This window comes from Podarcis pityusensis, assembly GCF_964106645.2.
Source record: "Podarcis pityusensis genome assembly, chromosome: 7".
In the NCBI taxonomy this organism is placed as follows: domain Eukaryota; kingdom Metazoa; phylum Chordata; class Lepidosauria; order Squamata; family Lacertidae; genus Podarcis; species Podarcis pityusensis.
The window spans coordinates 49649083-49669431 of record NC_138031.1 but is presented as its reverse complement, the minus strand read 5'-3'; the positions used below and the strand labels follow the sequence as shown (position 1 = coordinate 49669431).

Here is a 20349-nt window from a genome sequence, read left to right as displayed (position 1 = left end):
AGTGGAAGGTATGCGAAGCAGCTGCTCTAATCAGTGCCAGAATTACTTTAGGATAAAATCCAAACAAAAATCACCTTCCCCTTAAGGAATTCTATTTGAAACCATATTGAAATGTCTTTTATGGGAAGCTTTCCCAATGGGTAGCTGTTGCAGGGAGGGGAATACTGTACAGCAATGCTGCAGTCTTAAGACTGCAATTCCTATAATCAGGCCAAATTTAATGAATCACAGAGAGTTGTAATAGACAAGCAGATGAAATTATATTTTACTATGCAAGTCAGCAGCCACTTATGCCAACAGAGCATAAGATGGCTCTGTTCTAAGTCAGCTTCTGAATGAGCTATACCCACTGACATATATTGATTGATAGTGTCTTCTTGTCAGACTTGTCCAATTTCAGACATCGGCATCTGCCACTGATTCTCGTGCCCCCTAGGAGACTAGCCATATCCCTTTTCACATTCTTTGCCAGTCAGTATAAGTCTCCTGGATGTCAGAGGTGTTTTCAATAGCAAAGATCAGGCTTCTAACATTTATGTTAGTGGCAGAGTATTCATGTGACTCAGCCCTCAAAAACCCTACTCAAAGTTTTGAGTAGATTTACCTTTCTAAAACCTGAGTAGAAGGGTAAAAAAAGGCTAGCCTTACAACTGCTCTCCTTTGAGAAGGAAACACCCATGTACCAGGAAACAATGTGCCACAGTGAGAGTAGTGGCGCACCACATGGGAGCACAAGGACAGCAAATAGCTACAGGTAAAGAGGTGAAACTATGTGTTATGGAAGTGGAGAGGAAGGCTTCATCCCCTTAATATAACCATCCCAGGTTCCTTTGGTGGAAGGGCACAATATAAATTCAATTAACAATAGCTAGCCCTGAGTTGCTCAGTCACACCACTGCTTGTATCTAACCTGCTAGAGCTTATGTCCTAAACTGACCGAAGCTTCCAGATGAATAAGTTCCTTTTTGTCCTTCTTCCAAAGTATAAATGAATAGGAAAAAGGAGATAGAGGAGGATGAGAATTAGAAAAATCAATGTCATACCCGCTTGTGTGAGGGGTTGCTTATGCCTGGGAAATCATGCTAGCTGGCTATCAAGTTCTACCTGTCAGAGCCTGCTGTGTTAAGACAGGCCAAGCTTGTCTATGCAAAATGGAGCAATCACCACAGCAACTATACAAATGTTTATGATAAATTAAAATAAATATAACTTCCTAAGAAACAGCTAGCATGTTGCAATGGATTAAGAGTAGATGGGGAATCCAGCTTCAAATCCCTGCTCAGCATTAAACTCACTGGGTGGCCTTGGCCAAGCAACTCTTTCTCAGCCTGTCCTATCTCCTAGGATTACTGTGAAGGTCCTTGAAGGAAATAGGAGATATAAATGTATCAAATATAATAATAAATAAGTAGCATATACTTCAGCCGAAGAAAAATGTAGGCAGCTATTTTTGGTTGCTATATCAGTGTCATTAAGGATTACAGCCATAAGGCTCCTCACACATATTGAATTATCTCTTCTCAGCAGCAGACTAAAAATAATGTAATATTGGTGGATTTATTTAGTTAGTGGTGGCACAGTTAGACATAAAACAGCAGCAGCTGCAAATCCTTCACAAGTCCCTTAGGTCTTTATCTGGAACGTCAGTTCTGTAATACTAAGGAAATATAGGGCTATAATATATATTCTCTTCATTATGCAGGTATAGTTTTAATCAGGCAAATACTCTCAAAAATATTTCAGATGTTACTAATGTCGATGGTAAATGTATATGATGCTCCTGTTATGAGTATTGTACATCCACTCATAAGTTCAAAGTTAAACTTAACTCATAAGTTCTTAACTTAAAAATGGAAGGCATAATGCTGGTGGTCAACAAAAGAGGTTTAACGACTCCCTCATGGCAAATGTTTTTTTAAAAAAGTAGTATAAACACTGACAACTGGGAAACACTGACCTCCAAGCACTCCAACTGGAGAACAGCCTTTACCAAAGGTGTCATGGGCTTTGAAGAACTCAGGACGAACGGGAGAAACAACTCCCGCCCAGAAACCAATGTCCCCACTGTGGATCCAGAATTGGCATCCACAGTCACTTACGGGCTCACTGTTAAAACCGTGTTTATGGAAGACAATCTTACTTGGCTACGAGTGATTGCCAAAGAAAAAGACATGCACTCATTTTTTCCAAAAGTTATCTAAACCTATATTCTCTGAAATTATTTTTATTTCTAAACAGCTGCTAACACCTTTATTGTTATTCCATAAAAACAGAAATGAGAAATGCAATGTTTTTCACAAGGCCTCCAGCTACTCATGCTTACTTATGGATAGCCTATGTCATGGATAGCTGAAGTCTTGACAATGCATTGAATGATTCAGTCATTTGACAGTGTCCCTACTCAACTTTTATTTTTATATGTTAATGATATAAGTATGTAACATTATATAGGTTTTGTTGAAAATGATTGGTTATTTTACTGCAAATCAATAAAATATTCTATATGTAAAAAAAATAAAAATACTAAGCAACTTGAAGTTGTTGCTTTTTTACAGACACAAATATTCTGACTTTACTTACTGATTCCTTGAAAGAGTTCTTCAATGTTAATTGCATGCTTGGCACTCGTTTCAACAACAATTGCACCTATAGACTCTCCATATTCTTTGGCATCTTTCATAGGTACCTCCCTAAAATTAAAAATTGAAATTAAACTGCTGTGAATCCAAAAACATAGGAAGTAGCTGCTTGAGTTAAAGTGTTCCTTATCATAACCTGCATTACTCTAGGAAAGGAAAACAGTTTCTACTCAATGGAAAACACTTCTCCCCTCCTTGTGCTACTCGTTGCAAGCTTCCCCACATTCCTCCTTTAAGCCTCTGACTTCATGAGTTTAAAGGAGCAGCATGAGGCAAAGAGAGCTCCCTTGCACTTGCCCAAGTCAGCTGCTTAAGGGATTTTGACAGATGGGTGGGGTAACCCACTTGGCAATCATGTGATAACATAATGACAGATGGGCAGTCCCACCTACCTGTCAGATCTGGTCCATGGTTCTAAGAAGGTTCCCCACCCCTAATTTACAGGGACGGGCATAGCTTCCACAGGACACTTGGGGTTCATCCACACTTTTGCTTGCCCTACCTCTCCCCCTCCTCTTGGCAAACCACATCTTTACAGCTGAATTGGAGCAAACATCAATTGGGTTTTCTCTGAATTGATTCATTCCCTCCCATTTAGAGCAAGTTTTCCAAGGGAATGGTGGGGCAAAGACAAAAGTGCTTAGATCCATGTCTGGAAAGTACAGCCACGGCTGGTTCTGGGGATGGCATCCACCATCTCCCTGTGGGCCAGGGGAAGGGATTGTCACTCAGGCACAGCCTCCTCTGGCATTGCCAGACCCACCATTTGGGGTAGGCCTTGTCTGCAAGGCCAATAGGGGCAGGGGCACTGGGCCCTACCCGTCCCGTCGTACAGTGGTACCTCAGGTTACAGATGCTTCAGGTTACAGACTTCACTAACACAGAAATAGTACCTCGGGTTAAGAACTTTGCTTCAGGATAAGAACAGAAATTGTGCAGCGGCAGCGCAAGGCCCCATTAGCTAAAGTGGTACCTCAGGTTAAGAACGGTTTCAGGTTAAGAACGGACCTCCAGAATGAATTAAGTTCTTAACTCAAGGTGCCACTGTATTTAAGAGGACAACGATGTTTATTGAAAAGCAGAGCTGTTTTAAACCATTCCAATAAACTTTCCAATTAATTTTAAACCCATCCAATAAACTTGCACTATTTATATCAGCCTTAACAAAATGGTATTTTCATCAAGTGAATAAACTGTGAAGAGGAATTTCTCTATGATACTGAGAAAAACCATCTGATATCAAACACTTAGGATCTATGACCAAAAGGCTGATAAAAGGAAAACAGAAATCCATATATGTTGTTTATTGGTTTGATATGACTTTGTGCCAGTGCAATCAAGCATATATGCCACTCAATATCACAGGGATATTGTAGGGGGGGGGAGAGGCAAGAACAAGCAATTTGAAGACAAAAGGTCAATACTTTACCTAATATCAGAAAGATCACATTTGTTTCCAGCGATGGCCATTACAATGTTTTCAGGACCATGTTCTTTTAGTTCTTTTACCCATTTTTTCAGTGTATGAAATGAATCCTAAATTAAATACAAGAGCCTATTAACAGGAAGTTGCTAAATGCATCAATATACTGAACCCTGTAATGACATAAGGATACCAAAGTACTAGATAAGATATTATCAGTGCCCTTAACAAATATAAACTTTAACTTGCATCTGATGTCAACCTATATCTAACTAAACCAGCTTTTGAGAGAACAGTATGTCCAATTGTGGCTTCTCAAACAATCTGCTCACACCTAATTACAGAAGTACCTATTTGTGGCAGCAGTTATAAAGGACACAAGCATGGTTAATTCAGTAATCTCCCTTTAAAGACACATGGAAACTGAATGCGGGGGGGGGGGAATCAAGTCCCTGCTTTGGTGAATTTTAAAGGACTGGGATTGCATAATTCAGAACTGTTGTGGCATTGGTATATTTGATACTTAAGTACCAAGTGTTGTCTGAGGGGGAACTATTTATGAAATACAGTGGTACCTCGGGTTACAGATGCTTTAGGTTACAGATGCTTCAGGTTACAGACTCCGCTAACCCAGAAATAGTACCTCCGGTTAAGAACTTTGCTTCAGGATGAGAACAGAAATCGTGCGGCGGTAGCGCAGCAGCAGTGGGAGGCCCCATTAGCTAAAGTGGTGCTTCAGGTTAAGAACAGTTTCAGGTTAAGAACGGACCTCGGGAACGAATTAAGTTCTTAACCCGAGGTACCACTGTACAGTCTTTCTACCTCCTAATTCCACGTGCAAAATAAAATATAACCCACATCAGGCCAAATATGAATACATTAACAAGCAAATATAGGATATTTAAAATTAAATATACAATAATTTAAACTTTAATTAAAAATTTTTTTAAAAATGGGTGCTCTTATATTTCTGTGCTGCACACAAATACTTGCTTCTTTGGCAATAGCATGGTTTTCATTTTTTTCTCCTGAGAATTCCTTGCTATTAATACCATTTAATCCTTCTTTGTAAAACTATTCATTTTAATTTTCAAACATATTTTGATCATAGTCTACAGCTCTATGACTAATTCTGTTTGCCCAGGAGGCCTTTGGAAGCTTGGGAAGATGCAAAACCAGTCTGCGTCAAAATGACTCAAAACCATGTGAAATTGGGGGTTACGTATTTTAGTGGACGCATAAAGTTCTTGGCCTTTTAAACAACCTGATCTGGGTATGCATGACTCTTCCCCCATGGAGAGAAATCAATTATCTACCATACCATTTATTTGAATGCAATATCTCTGGTGTCATGTTCTACCCTTTCCAAGGATGAAAAAGCCAATAGAGTCAATATAGGAAGACACCTAAACATATTCCAAGACAATAATGCCCACTCATATCACAAAGAACTCGTAACCCATCTACCAGAAACCAGAAACATCATAGCAAGACACTGAAGAGACCTGTCAAGAGTAAGCATGGACCAATGGTACCAAATAGTATGGGAAACAGCCCTACTAGAAAAAATAACAGATAAACTGAAACTGACACGGGGACAAATAGAAGACGATACCCTTCATCACATACACAGCCCAACAAGACAATGACAAGAATCCACCAACAGCATATGAATCAATATGGCTAATCTGATTTAAAAATTCCCACTGACCCCACTCACACACGAAAACAAAGTTCAACACAGCCAATCAAACACAAGCAACCGCACCCTAGGCCAACCACAATTTCTCTCACCAAAGAACACAAGAGAATAGCAAAGTGAAGCTGCACAAATGACACTGACAAAAAACCCCACACATACATTAAGCAAAACAGAAATATCGCCTCCCGACCCCACCCCCACCCACCATGGCCCCCTCCACCTCTTCCCCCGTTTTTTCTTCCTAATGTAACCCTAATGTCTCAACAAATGAAACTGACCTATGGAAAATGTAACTTGAAAAAAGAGACATTGTGCATACCTTTGTGAACCAAGAAAACTCTCTCTCTCTCTATATATATATATATATGAATGAAGACACTGTTATTGAAAATCATTGTACCACCTGGATTAGATGTTACTTACTCCTCAGAGTGAGAAAGTAGGAGAACAGCAAGACAAGAGAGCTTGGGATTTGTCGTTTCTGGTAATAAATGTCTGACAAGTCAATTTATGCACCCCTAAGGCACCATACTAGATTATGGCCTTTGTAATCACCGTTGTTTAGTTTAAAGGTAAATATCCATTTAGTATGAAATTAATGGGATTTTTTATTTGCATTGAGTGCATTATCTTTCCTCCATAGCTCCCCAACACTTCATTCAAGTTCACTACCACTACGCAGGAAGGTGTTAGCCCTTGATAAATAATTTTGCTAATATACCAATTAATTGTGCCAACACTTCTGAGCTAAAATCAAATATGTAATTCAATTTGCTAAATATGTAAACTGCAGGCAAGCTATTATATTCACTCATTAATGCCTTTCCTGTTACACAGCACTAGCAGATGGGTTTCTTACTAAAATACAAATACATAATTTGGCCTTGAAAATGTGCAGCTTTCCATTTGTATGTTGTAGCAGAGAACGTCCTGACCACACTGACTTCCCAATTTCAGTAATGTGTCAAAAACCAAATACTTGTTGTTACGTAATTTTAATTTCAGCTATAAATATGGAGCCAATTTTGTTATTACTTCATTTACTTAGCTGAACTGTTTTGGAACAGTTTAAAAATATCCGAGCAAACTTCCGGGGAGGTGCCTCCGGCAATGGCGGAATTCCTCTGACCGGGAGGAATCTGCTCCGTGGGAATCTGGGTCTGGCCGCCACGGCGAAGGCGGAGACCCATTAAAATCACAGGCGGGAGAAGCCTGTGAGCGTGGGATTCGGCGGGCACCTTTTGCGCCTCCCCCACTCGCGGGGAACCCCGGTTTTTGGGGCTCTGGAGCGACGTGGGGTGAGTGGCGCGGTGCATCGAATTGTCTGCTTCTTCCACGGAGCGAAGCGCATAGCTGTTGCCGGAGAGCGCTGACCTTTTCCTGTGGACAATTTGACTTTAAAGTAATTACTCGTGAGTAGATCTGAAACGGAAGAATTGGATTTCTAAATGTTTAATTTGGTATCGCAACGGGGAGGTTCAAAACAGGAAGTCCGCCTTCCCTTTTTGTAAATAGACTGAGGCAATGAAGTTGCAAGCTGGAGTCCTGGAAAGTCTTTTGTAAAAGATTAAATTTCCATCAATAAAGAATATTAAACCCCCTCTTGGAGGCAGGAGAAGAGAGGGGGAAGTTATGGATTGATTATGCCTGTGGGAGAGAGTGAAGAGACTTAAAACACCGCCGCTCTGACCCTGGAAACGGGCTGCTAGTAGGACTGACGTCTTTTGGAATGTTCATTGACAGCGTTTAGAACGTTCATTGACAGCTAGTTAAACAAGAGAAATACATTGTTTCTACTGTCTCCGGCTGCTTTAAAAAGGAGTAAAAGTAACTGAAAATTGAAACAAATTTGAAACTAATTTTGGATTGTTGAAAAGAGGATACTATTGACTATTACAAATAGAAACAGTTTCCCCCTAGTGGAAGCTTTTGAAACCGGTTGTTTTACAAGAGCTGGGATAGGGGAATTTCCAGCTGCAAGTTAAAAACCGTGAGACTCTGGGACTGACCTTGAATCTTTTAAGTGTTATGGTAAATGGAAGAGGAAAAACAGACCAGTCAACTGCTGACAAAACATTAAGGTCTGGGAGGACTTGGCAACAATCCAGAAGAGGTTCATCATCAGGCCCCCCCATGCCTTCTGTTGCTGCCTTTGTACCAGCATATTTAAAACCAAGAAGAATGTCGACAGAAGAGGCTTTAGTGGCTGCATTTTATAAGATAAATGACTCATTGGATCAGCTTAACAGGAAAATGGACATGATAAATGCGAAAATGGATGTTTCAATTACTAAAATCAACCTAAATACAGAAAGTATAAATAATACCAATACAGAAACCACCCAGAAATTGATACAGGAACCTACTTTGACACGGCAAACCACGGAGGAAGCCAGGGAAAAAGCTGTTATTGCTGAATGTAAAATAACACAACTGGAGAGAAAGAGAAAGAGAGCCCCAGCCCTACAGAGGCAATTTGATGAACATAAGTTGACGCTTGCTATGGCTGAACTTAAAGAAAAACAGACGAATTTGAGGATTAGAGTTCACTTTTGGTGGACATGCCCAAGGATTAAGACACTTTGGGAGAGGATTTATAACGAAATGAAAAAGGCATTTAAATATACCCTCTTGAAGAAGCCAGAGGCCTTTCTCCTGGGCATGGTCGGCCAATTGGTGTTAAAGAAGAATAGAACTTTTTCCATGTATGCCACAATAGCAGCAAGAATATTCATTGTGAAGTACTGGAAGACACAAGATTTATCTATTCGGGAAGAATGGCAGATGAAGTTGATGGACTATATGGAATTGGCGGAAACGACTGGCAGAAATCCGAGACCAGGGAGAAGAGTCGGTGGAAGAAGACTGGAAAAAGTTTAGGACTATTTATAGAAATATTGTAAAAATAATGAATGTAAGAAAAATGTTGGAATGAAGTTATATGGCTCTAGTAGAAATGCTATAAGGAATTAAGTATAAATAGATTAATAGAGTATTAAAGGGAAAAATAAGGTCAAAATATGTTAAGATAATTATAGGATAGAAACAGAGGAAGATGGAAAGGAATTGCTGAAACAATTAATAGAAGTGGAATACAAAAAGGGAGGTGTGAGGAGGTCGTGGAAATAAGGGAATGAAAGATAAGATATTGAAATTGTTTTGTATGTTAAATGGTTTGTGTCTTATTTTGTTATGCTTTTTTTGTGTGTGTCTTGTCTATTTTGTTGTGTTTAAACGGTTGAAAATGAATAAATATTATTAAAAAATAATAATAAATAAAAATATCCAAGCAAATACAAATTGCACAAAATAAAATGTATATATTTCTGTATTTTTAGAAAATATGCCATATTTTTAGGTACTAATTTTCCTATACCACTGCAGGTATGGGAATGTCAGTGTGAGGAGTAAGCCCCACTGAATACACCAGCCTTCTCTAGCCTGATGCCCTCCAGCTGTTTAGAGCTACATGTCTGCTTACCTTACTTATGGGTGTGGAGGTGTTGTGAACCGGCCACCACTTCCCCCTACACAATACAATGTGGCAGTGCTCTTAATGGAGGTTTTCTGACCGGGGTGGGGTTGGGGAGCCTAAATGGTCTTCCTCACCAGCTGGGAGGCTTGCCAGCCAAATTGGCCAATGGCTAGCAGGCCAAGAGACAGGCTTTCTCCAGAGGGTGGGCTCAACTGAGCCAGCAGGCTTCACTTGGGTCTGCCTCTGACTATTTAAAGAGTCCCGCCACCTGATCCATACACAGTTCCTTGTCGGATCTCACGCCCATCCTTCCCTTGTTTTAGTCTACTGTTGTTTATCTACTTTACCTTGCTATGGACATCGTTGGTTGCCGTATTCAAGGTTGGGTGGGGATTTTCCTTCAAACAAATTGGCTCAGTCTGAAGGTTATGCCTACCTCATAGCAACTGTCACAACTTTGGTGGTTTGACATTGGGTTGGCCTTAGTCTTGGTTGGAGGGAAGGTTGTAGGCCTTGGCCTGCCCCTCCAAGAAAAGTGGGTATCCTGGTAAAGAGTTCTGGTTCTGTCTAGACGCTCAGGCAGGGGCAATGGCAACAGCACCCCTTAAGATGGCGATCCCATGGAGACAATCCTATTTGATGTAAGTCATAGGTCCTCTCTGCCTCAGGGCTGACCCCTTTGGTAATACTGCCAGCACATGGGCTGGTAGTTATACCCAATACCTATGTCAAACCTCTTACATCTGTAATCTATAAAGTTGTGGCCTTATTTCACCCAGAAGTATTGTGTCTTGTTTGGTTCTTAATTATAAATTTGGGATGTTGGAGGGCTGTAGAGCCTGGGAACACAAGTACCATTCCCGACCACTGGCAATGCTGGCTGAGGCTGATGGAAACTGTAGTTAAAAACATCTGGAAGTCATATCCAGAATGCAGGAACACATTGACTAACTAAGGCAGTGATGGCCAAACTTGGCCCTCCAGCTGTTTTGGGACTACAATTCCCATCATGCCTGGTTCTGTTAGCTAGGCATGATGGGAGTTATAGTCCCAAAACAGCTGGAGGGCCAAGTTTGGCGATCACTGAACTAAGGAAAATACTACCAACTTGCAAGACTAAGCGAACACAGTATAATATTAGCAGAAGGCACAGGGAACACTCACACTATGACCACTTGAAAGTGAATTGCTGAGTAACCTACATACCAGTGATGGAACCAGAGGCAGGTTTAGGGCACCGCAACCAGTTCCGCCACACTGGGCGCTGAGCCCAGGAGGTGTCACAGGGTATCACAACTATGAGGTAGTGAATTGAGCAGAATGTAATGTGGGCGGGGGGGTGCCTCACACCACTGAAATCTGAAGAACCAAGGTCCGCCCCTGATGGAACAACTGAGATTTGAAAGCTTACCTGCTTGGTGATATCATATACTATAACAGCTGCTGCTGACCCACGGTAATACATTGGTGCCAATGAATGGAACTATTAAAAAATGAACACAGAAACAGAAGAAAAAAGTAGTTAAAGTTCTTGCATATTGGTAAGTCAACAAAAGACACTATGATTGCTCTAGCTTCTTTAATCAGTATGCCTTGTGACTCACTGTTGCATTAATGTGTTGTTATTAAAATCACATAAAAATACAGTGTTTTAAATCTACTAAGCTAGAATAATGAATGCACATACTCTGGTACAGGCCAACCAAAGTTCTGTGAAATAGTTAAAAAAAACTACAGGAACATTCTGTACCAGGTCAACTCCAGTTTGCTCAAGTGGCAAGAAACAATAAGCCAGTGACTTGTTCCAGAAGCTAGGGAAGAGCATTCATGTCTGGATCCTGACAAGAACCAGCATAAATCAGTCAAATGAGTGGCTAGGTGGCACACCATCTTCTCCAGTGCATGACTGCTGTCTATTAACCTGCTGCAGAGCCTGCTCCTGGTATCTTCAGGACTATGAGACTGGGATGGGAAGGGGGAAGTGTATTGACTCTCTGGCTTGCAGAGTGAGCTGCTTTATATTGAAGGACTTGTTTTACATCCTGTCTGTGTGGCCTCCTCGTCATAAAACATTTTGTCCCCTCCAGATTGTCTTCCTTCCTCTCCCATTAGCAGATACCTAGAACAGCAGCAGTAGAAGGGGCAACTGGATTCTTGCCCTGAAGCTCTAGCAGACACAGAATTAATTTTCAAGCTGTTTGGAGCAAGCTAAAGAATTCCATTCCAACATCATGGGCTCAGGTAGGCAAGGAACTGGAATGGGGCAGGAAGAATATTTGGAGCTTTGTTTCTTCATTCCTTTTCTTACTATGATGTCTGAGCAAACATTAAAATTAAGTCTTCCAACTTTGGGTGATTAGTTTCAAGTTTGCAAAAGAAATGTAGCTAATTTTCTGGAATGCTAGGCATCTGAGATTTAATCCAGCGGGAATGCATATGATTTCATGTGACTTCTCATTAGAAACTCTCCTTTGAAAGAAAAAAAAATACTGTATTTCCTCACAATGGCTGTTTTATTAACACAGTAATATCTGGCACCCTGTGGATAATGAAAAACATGTATTAAGGCATGTGCTTTTCAAAAGCATGGCTGTTTTCACAGCATGCCTTTGAAGAACTATACACCCTATGAAAAAAGAATTCAGATTTTTGCTCTGTTGGCTTTACAATTATAAAAGAATATGGAAGGTTGAATAAAAACGTTCCTCTTCTTTTTTAAATCCAAGAAAACTGTGTATTACTTTTCTCCGAAACCCTTAGTCCAGTAGCATATAGGTACTGGAAATCCATAATACTGCCCTGTGCCCAGGACAAGTCTTATTACAGGCCTATTACAAACTCTGAGGATACACTAGTTGAAACCGGGTCAAAAATTCTGTTTCTCTCAAACAAAACTAGAATAGCATTGGCTTCACTCAGGTATATCCCAAAGCAACCAAAAATATTAATTCTTCAGTTGTGCAACAATGATGATGCAGCTGGTAATATCAAGTACAGGCCACTGAAATGGCCCATGACATCCAAATAATATCAGTCTCTCAGTTGACAAAGGTCAGCTGCTAGCCTTTCACAAGGTCTACTGGGCAGTGATTAGTTCCTTCTGTTGTGCTGATCTATTTCTTCTGCAGTAGTTACAGGGTAAGATTTGCTCAAACCATCTGGTTAGACCATAAGGTCTGGAATAAGTCTTCCAATTCACCCATTTGTTCACGGTCAGCAAAGTTCTTTCTAGTCATCTCCGAAGCAATGGAATGCTGATCCAATATAGTATAAGGTTTCTCAAAGTTCTTGATCTCCATGATTAGCCATTTGGAATTAAATAAGGCATTTCTGGATGCCAGTGGTGAAGTGTGCATAGGATCTCTTTTTACTAGACCAGTCTTGAAACTTTCCTTCAGTTTCTTCCATGTTGTCAGTAGTACCATTCTGGCTACTACTCCATGACTGAGGCGATAATCCAGGTATAACGTAGTAAGGCATTCACCAGGGTGATTAACCTGTGTCTTTCCAGCTGTTGTTGGACTACAATGTCCATTGTATTGGCAATACTGGCTGGGTCTAATAGGAGCTGAGCATCTGAGGTGAAACAGGTTAGCCAATCCTGAAAAGCACAGTGAACACAAACTGCTCCTCTTTGTAGCTTGTTTGTGTGGCACAACATTCAACGGAGTGGAGGAAAGCCTCTGGTCTATGTGAAATGGTTTCTGCCTTATGCAGGTTCAGATAGGGGACTGTTACAGGTCTCCTCTGAAAGAGGTGTGACATCGGCTCCTCAAACTACTTTAAAATTAATGTTGTCTCATAAATAGTTAAGTTTATTCTCCAGGGAAGATCATCGTCTTTACAAAATGGGCAGCCTAAGAAAAACTGGTCTGCTTCTTGTTCCATCTGGGTATAAAATATGATAGCAAAAATATACACTTCCAGCACTGTGCTCCTATAGCTGGATGAAATCCTCTAATGTCGTAAACTTTTCCACAGTCTGTAGTCTGAACTGGTAGGGCTTTTTGCTGCAGAATGCTTTTCAAATGACTTGGACTGCTTGTTTCTTTTGTACACTTTTAGAAAGCATTTTTTAAAATGGCTGCAGCTGCTGCTGGCATAGTAAAGGTTACCTCCTCCAAGTCACCCCAAAGTTTTCTTTGTTCCCTATTATGCATTTTGATCATCTTTGATTGCTTTGCCATCCCTTTTTATTTGAGAAGTAGAAAACCAGAGATTACTTGTCCAAATCTCTTACCATTCCACAAGCCTTACATCCCTATAGTTGCTCATGTGAAAAGCAGCTAGCTTTGATTGTTTTATAGTGTTGTTTTTATTAAATTATAATTTTACATGTTGTAATCTGACTGGTGCTTTTACAGCGGAATAGCGGAATATAAATGTCTGGATAAATATAAAAAGAAATTAAACAAACAATTAGCCAAGGAGACAGGATCAGTAGCTAAAGCCAATCATAAAAACAAGATCTGCCACATACAACAAAGGCCTGCCAAAATAAAACAGTATTTAGTAACTGACAAAAAGATAGCAAGAGAAGAGACCAATCATACTTCATAGACTTAGAATCCAGTTGTCTCTATCACACAACTATTCAAACAGGCATGGAAGGCTGGCTTGGCTTGAATGCCAACTTTCCCTTCATCTTATTGTGCCCTCCCTCCCACAAAGCAGAGAGTATCAGGTAAATGAAGGGTGTAGCAATGTCTTCCAAGCTGGAGGAAGGAGCTGTGCCTACTTTTGTTATTGCAGTTAACTCTCATACTACTCAACCGATATGCTTTTAGTTTATTATTGGTTTTGATTTTTTGAATGTTTTCATTGTTTCTTCTACTGATATTATTGTTTTATCCCTTTTGTAAACAGCTTTGGGGGGTTTTTTACAATCAAGTAGTATATATGAAATAAACAAACTTGCTCCATAAATAGTCCTGGGGTACCTTAAACACTAGTGAGTTGTGTAGGTCGAGTTGAGTTTGAGAACCTGCAAAGATGCATAAAATGGATAGAAAAGATGTTGGATTTATGTGGGTCCCAGGGAAGTAAGAGAATCTGTTTTACGAAGTGTGATTAAAAAGAAATGGATCCTGAAAGCAGTAATGAATTAATATACCAAAATGAACAAGCTTCAGTTGTTAGGAACCAACAAGCCCATAGCTGTAGATGGGCCCAGGCACAGTGACCATTTCATACATTTCCATCAACCTACATACTGCACAAAGCAGAACTTGCCTATGCAGCAGGGATGTTCATTGGTTGTCTATGATTTTTTTCTCACAAGGACTCTACTACTGGATTTGTGCATCAGAGGGAAGAACAAATCAATACAGGTTTTACCATAGCTTTCAAGAGGATGATTGCTCTTAAAGGAACAGTGAATTATTTAAAAGCACTTTACTTTCCACTACTTACCAGTCACATTTCAAGAACAGACCTCTATGAATAAGCCTTGAAAGTATTTCTGTCAATGTTTGAAACTCCCATTGTTCCAGGTGAATTTTGCGACAGGGAATTTCATTAGTGCGAGCAGTTTCTGAGCTCTGGGTGCAGTACTGTGCCTAAGATTTCAGATTAAAACTGCAGAGTGGAAGGAAAGGTGAACCTTTTTCTGCCTCCCCACTTCCAACTACTCTCTGGAGAAGAGACCCTCTTAAGAATTAATAAAGGTCTATGGATGTAATCATGTAGATTCAGTGTTTATCAAGCATCAAAGAAAAACAAGAGACATGTAGTAGGAAAAGTGCATATTTATTCCAAGATAGAAAGGGACAAAATTACAAGTAAACAAAGGGTTACAATAGTCTGGGTATATAATACATTTGTTGTGCTCGAGTTTGTGTGGATGAACTTCAAAATATGAACTACAATTATTCTACTCTAAAGAGACATCAAAGAATTACTTGTGCAACTTTTTGTCTAGAGACCCCTCCTGTGGGCAATACTAGAATTTTTTTATAAGGCATGGACTATGCAGATCCAAAAAGCTATGAGCAAAAGCAAAATAGCTGCAAGCAGTATTTCACAAACCACCTTTTAGCAATTTTTACGCTTTTACTTGTGCAAATTGAAGAACATATTTGGAATTTGCAGCACAATTCCACACATGTCTACTCAGAAGTAAATCCACAGAGATTCAGTGGGAGTTGCACCTAGAACTGAAGACTTAGTTCCATTTTATCTCACAATGCTCTAGCAGGAGATGTAAAGCACTCCTAGTGTCAGCAACAGACACCTTCCATGTACAGAAAGGCACACTTGAATCCACATCTCTATGTTGGGAAAACTAGAGGTTAGAAACGTAATAGCAGCATGGAGAAGAATTGGTTTATGAATTTAAAGTCTGTTTTCAAAAAACTAAAAATGTCAAGCACATTATCATGAAAGAAAAGCTGCTTGGTTCATAAGAGAGGTGCGGGGGGGGGGGGGGGTAGGAAATAGCTAACATTCCCAGCTGGTGAAAACTGTGTGGAAAATATTAATCCACACTAAAAAAAACAGATTAAATACATTCTTTCTATAAAACAGTAACAGATAGGAACTTTAGTTCCAGAGAAACTTAGGAACTACAACTTTTTAGTCCTATAAGTTCCACTGAATTCAGCGGGAGTTACTTCTGAGTAAAAAAGCAAATGGTTAAACTTATGAAACACTTACTTGGAAATAGGTTTTATTAAAATAAGTAAGAGAGAGAGAATGAATACTTGACAATATACACCAGTCTCTTCAATACTATTTGATTTATCCATTCAACTTCCTTTGCATCTCCAAAGGAAAAAAGTTTATAAAGCATAAAGACTAAAGTAAAGACTAAAGTAATGTCAGCGTGATCCTCAGTGTATTTACTGATTTAGTTCAACTGAGTAGCTTAATCACAATAATAATATATTGGCCTAAGTAAGTTCTGTATTTACCTGTTTCTCCTCACAGGAACACTTAGTTATCAGTATCAAGGAGTACCGTAATATAATTTTTAGGTGAAGCCCTACGTCAGGAGTAGCCAACATGTTGCCATCCAGATGTTGTGAACTGCAACAGATTATGTGGCCAGGACCACCTTGGTTACCCCTGCTATATAGCAAAATATACAAAAACTGAATGGTGTTCAGCTCTTATAAAAATCATTTTTCATTCTTTATCTGTGATTTAATTTGGGGAATGACAAAAACACCCCTGAAGAAATCTGTGAAGAAAAGAAAGGAAGACAAATCTCTATAGAGCGCTGGTGGACCCAATCTATACCAACCAGACAGGGTCAGTCTGGGAAGAGAAGACTGGTTCCTCCCCCTGGAAAGGTGGGAAAAGACAGGACCCTGCCTATCACCACCAGTAGGAGGTGTCATCCCTATCAAAGGAATGTCCTCCATCAGGATCCAGTGAATATCAGGTCTCATTTTTTAAAAAAGAAAATGAGCTACGCAGACCCTAACCCTTAGGGTGCAGTGATATTTACAATTGTAAGTCAGCACATTTTATGGAGTAAGCAATAAGATTATTATAATAATAATATAAGATCAACACTTGATGAAGTCAGAGGATGGGGCTAAACAGTGTTTTCCAGTAGCAGCAGCACTTAAGCGGCTGCCATTTTAAGCAGCCCCTCTCCAGAGCCCTTTGGCGCATCGCTCATCGTCCCTCCGCCGCCACCACTGCTAGCCCCTGCTGCTCACAAGACACAGGTAAGTATCCACTGGGGCTCGTGGTGCTCTTACATAATTTTTTTCCTCCAAAATATAGTCCGGCCCCCCACAAGGTCTGAGGGGCAGTGGACCGGCCACCTGCTGAAAAAGTTTGCTGACCCCTGTTCTATACACATGGAAATGTATCTTACATGCATGTTCAAGAAATAATCACTTCAGTAATCTTTACTGGAGACAACCACATGCCACAGAATATTGCAAGGGACACAATTACTTTAGAAATGCAGTAATTTCCTCTTATGGGAATGAGCAAGAACCAACACAATTTACTGTGATTAAAGTCTTATTAACACAAAATGGCAGACAGAGTGAAATGGCTTTGCAACTTTAAGTGTTAGTACACAAATAAAAGTAACAAGACAGTCAGGTGTAACAACATAGAAAAACATACATTGTCTGGACCATAAACCTAAACTATTAGGCAAGCTGATTGCCTTTTATGGATTGAAGGTAGGAAAACCAGGAAAAATGCAGTGGAGACCTAAACACACCAGGAGGAAAAGCTATTTAGAGAAAGAGAGATTTGGGGAAATGAGGGTGATGGAAGTAGGAAGTAAGAGTGAGGTGCTAATAATTATTAGACCTGAGAAAAGATAAGCTGTCTCCTGAGTTTCACCATGACTTGCAGGGGTACGGTAGCTCCTGGGTCCAGGAGGTCTTGCAAAAACTAAGCACAAATTCTTTGATAGCTAGTCTAACCAGATGTCATTGACAGCAACTGTGTGAGTTGTCAGTAAACAACCAGAAAAATAATTCAGGTGGCTGAAGGTAGGCTAACCTTTGTAGGCCACCCTTGAGCTAAGTCAATTCACCACTCTGGGTTCCTCATAATCCTCCCAGTAAAATTATTTAAAAAGAAAAAGCTTTCTTTTCAGATAATACTGCCTTGTGCTTCTCATAAGGGTCCTGACTAATTGGATAGAAAAACAACAAGCACAAACAGGTAAATGGCCCGTGAAACTGCTGCTTTTTTGGTCTCTTGTTCGTTGCAGTTATTGTGGCCCTGGCCCTTACAGGCCTTTCCTGTTAACAACTGGAAGTTGCAAGGAGGTTACCCCCACTTCCGGTCAGCCAATCACATTTTTAAAAAATGATTGACCCTGCCTCCATAGCACCTTAACTCTTTTGTGTGTGCTCCACACCTCATTGACATTGTAATTTTCAATTATATCTACTTCCCAATATTTTAGTGAAAATAAAGAGGCACAGCATGTAAATGATACTCACCCGTTCTTGCCCTGCTGTATCCCAGATCAGAAATTTATGAAGTTCATTCCCACAAGGCACAGTTTTAGTCATGAAAGAAGCACTAAAAGGTTGTAAGAAAAAGCAGTACAATACTTAGATATAAGCTTCTTATATTATCAACAAATCATTTCTTAATACCTGGCCAGGTATGTACATATACTACAGATGAAAAACACTGCCGCTAGATAATAAAAGTACCAGTGATGTTCAATCAAAGATTTACAGAAGTTGCTATATTAAGATCGCCAGAAGAAATATCAGCAACCTCAGATATGCAAATGACACAACCTTGATGGCAGAAAGTGAGGAGGAATTAAAGAACCTTTTAATGAGGGTGAAAGAGGAGAGCGCAAAATATGGTCTGAAGCTCAACATCAAAAAAACAAAGATCATGGCCACTGAGCCCATCACCTCCTGGCAAATAGAAGGGGAAGAAATGGAGGCAGTGAGAGATTTTACTTTCTTGGGCTCTGTGATCACTGCAGATGGAGACAGCAGTCACGAAATTAAAAGACGCCTGCTCCTTGGGAGAAAGGCAATGGTAAACCTAGACAGCATCCTAAAAAGCAGAGACATCACCTTGCCAACAAAGGTCCGTATAGTTAAAGCCATGGTTTTCCCGGTAGTGATGTATGGAAGTGAGAGCTGGACCATAAAGACGGCTGATCGCCGAAGAATTGATGCTTTTGAATTATGGTGCTGGAGGAGACTCTTGAGAGTCCCATGGACTGCAAGAAGATCAAACACATCCATTCTTAAGGAAATTAGCCCTGAGTGCTCACTGGAAGGACAGATCGTGAAGCTGAGGCTCCAATACTTTGGCCACCTCATGAGAAGAGAAGACTCCCTGGAAAAGACCCTGATGTTGGGAAAGATTGAGGGCACAAGGAGAAGGGTATGACAGAGGACGAGATGGTTGGACAGTGTTCTTGAAGCTACAAACATGAGTCTGACCAAACTGCGGGAGGCAGTGGAAGACAGGAGTGCCTGGCGTGCTCTGGTCCATGGGGTCATGAAGAGTCGGACACGACTAAACAACAACAACATCTCTTATGCTGCTGCTCATCTGAGTAGTGCAAGGCGTACTACTATGCCAATGTGTTTTTTTTTCTGCCAGCATAGCACTGTGCTATTTTGGCTCAGAGGGACTTGGGCAACGATAGAATAATTCCTGGCAGGCATGACAAAAGGATAAAATCATTCTTTAAGCCTCCAAAGTTTTCTTTTTAGCACAAGTTGGCAGATTTGTCTCTAGACATAAACATGCATGCATTAAATTCAAATCATATATTGCATAGTTGGTAAGCTTTGAAGTTTTGGAAAAATTAATGAAGATGAATTACATGCCATGCACTTACACTGTGCTATCCTGTCTTGTTAAAAGCCAAGGCGATGTGATGAATTATAAAATCTTTGGAAGCAGATACACGCCTAGGAACTGTCAGCAAGTAAATTTTAAATATCATAATTTGGGTTCAGATGTTCCTCATGTAGATGCTATTAAAACCAAAGCTTAATATACAAACCTAAATAAAAGAGCTATTTAACACCATGTTGTGAGAGAGGTCAAAAACATCAATCACTTATACGGGCCTTAAGCACTAATTTTTTCAAAAAAGTTTTTTTGGGGGTTTTTACATCTACCCAAATGGCTCAGAGCCATAGGCTTTCCACAAATCAGTTATATTCCAAGAGCTCTTATTACTTTATTTAATAAAATAGTTGCTGGGCCAAAGCCTGCCTGAAAACCATAGCTATATAAAAGAGAGCCAATGTGTCACAGTTGTTAAGAGTGCCAGACCAGGGTTTAAATCCCCACTCAGCCATGAAGCTCACAGGGTGCCCTCTGGCCAGTTACTCACTTTCAGCCTAATCTGCTGTATCTCACAGGACTGTTGTGAGGATAAAATGGGGAGGAAGACTACCATATATCCCTCCTGATGATACAAGGAAATGCAGTCTTTATGCACACAGATGCACTGGTTATTTCACATGTTCCCAGAACTGTAACTTGACTTATACTAAGTCCTGCCAAAGCATTTACTGACAATGGCTATGTTCCAACACAAATGAGCAGTAAATAACAAAATAAAGAGACAAAAATATACATCTATTCAGTAAAGTAATTGTAATAAAATAGAGGTTTGAGAGAAGCTAGAAACCAT

General features: G+C 40.1%; 1 protein-coding gene across 3 annotated transcripts in view; it reads right to left on the bottom strand.

Moving 5' to 3' along the window:
- The window catches only part of RAB31 (RAB31, member RAS oncogene family), a 51409-nt gene that overhangs the window by 9664 nt on the left and 21396 nt on the right, over positions 1-20349 (bottom strand). For all 3 annotated transcript variants that reach the window (XM_081014321.1, XM_081014323.1, XM_081014322.1), the window contains exons 3-6: positions 18164-18245; positions 10651-10722; positions 4069-4175; positions 2581-2690 (exon numbers count right to left, since the gene is read on the bottom strand). In XM_081014321.1, the coding sequence (XP_080870447.1) occupies positions 2581-2690; positions 4069-4175; positions 10651-10722; positions 18164-18245 (371 nt within the window). The remainder of the gene's footprint in view (positions 1-2580; positions 2691-4068; positions 4176-10650; positions 10723-18163; positions 18246-20349) is intronic.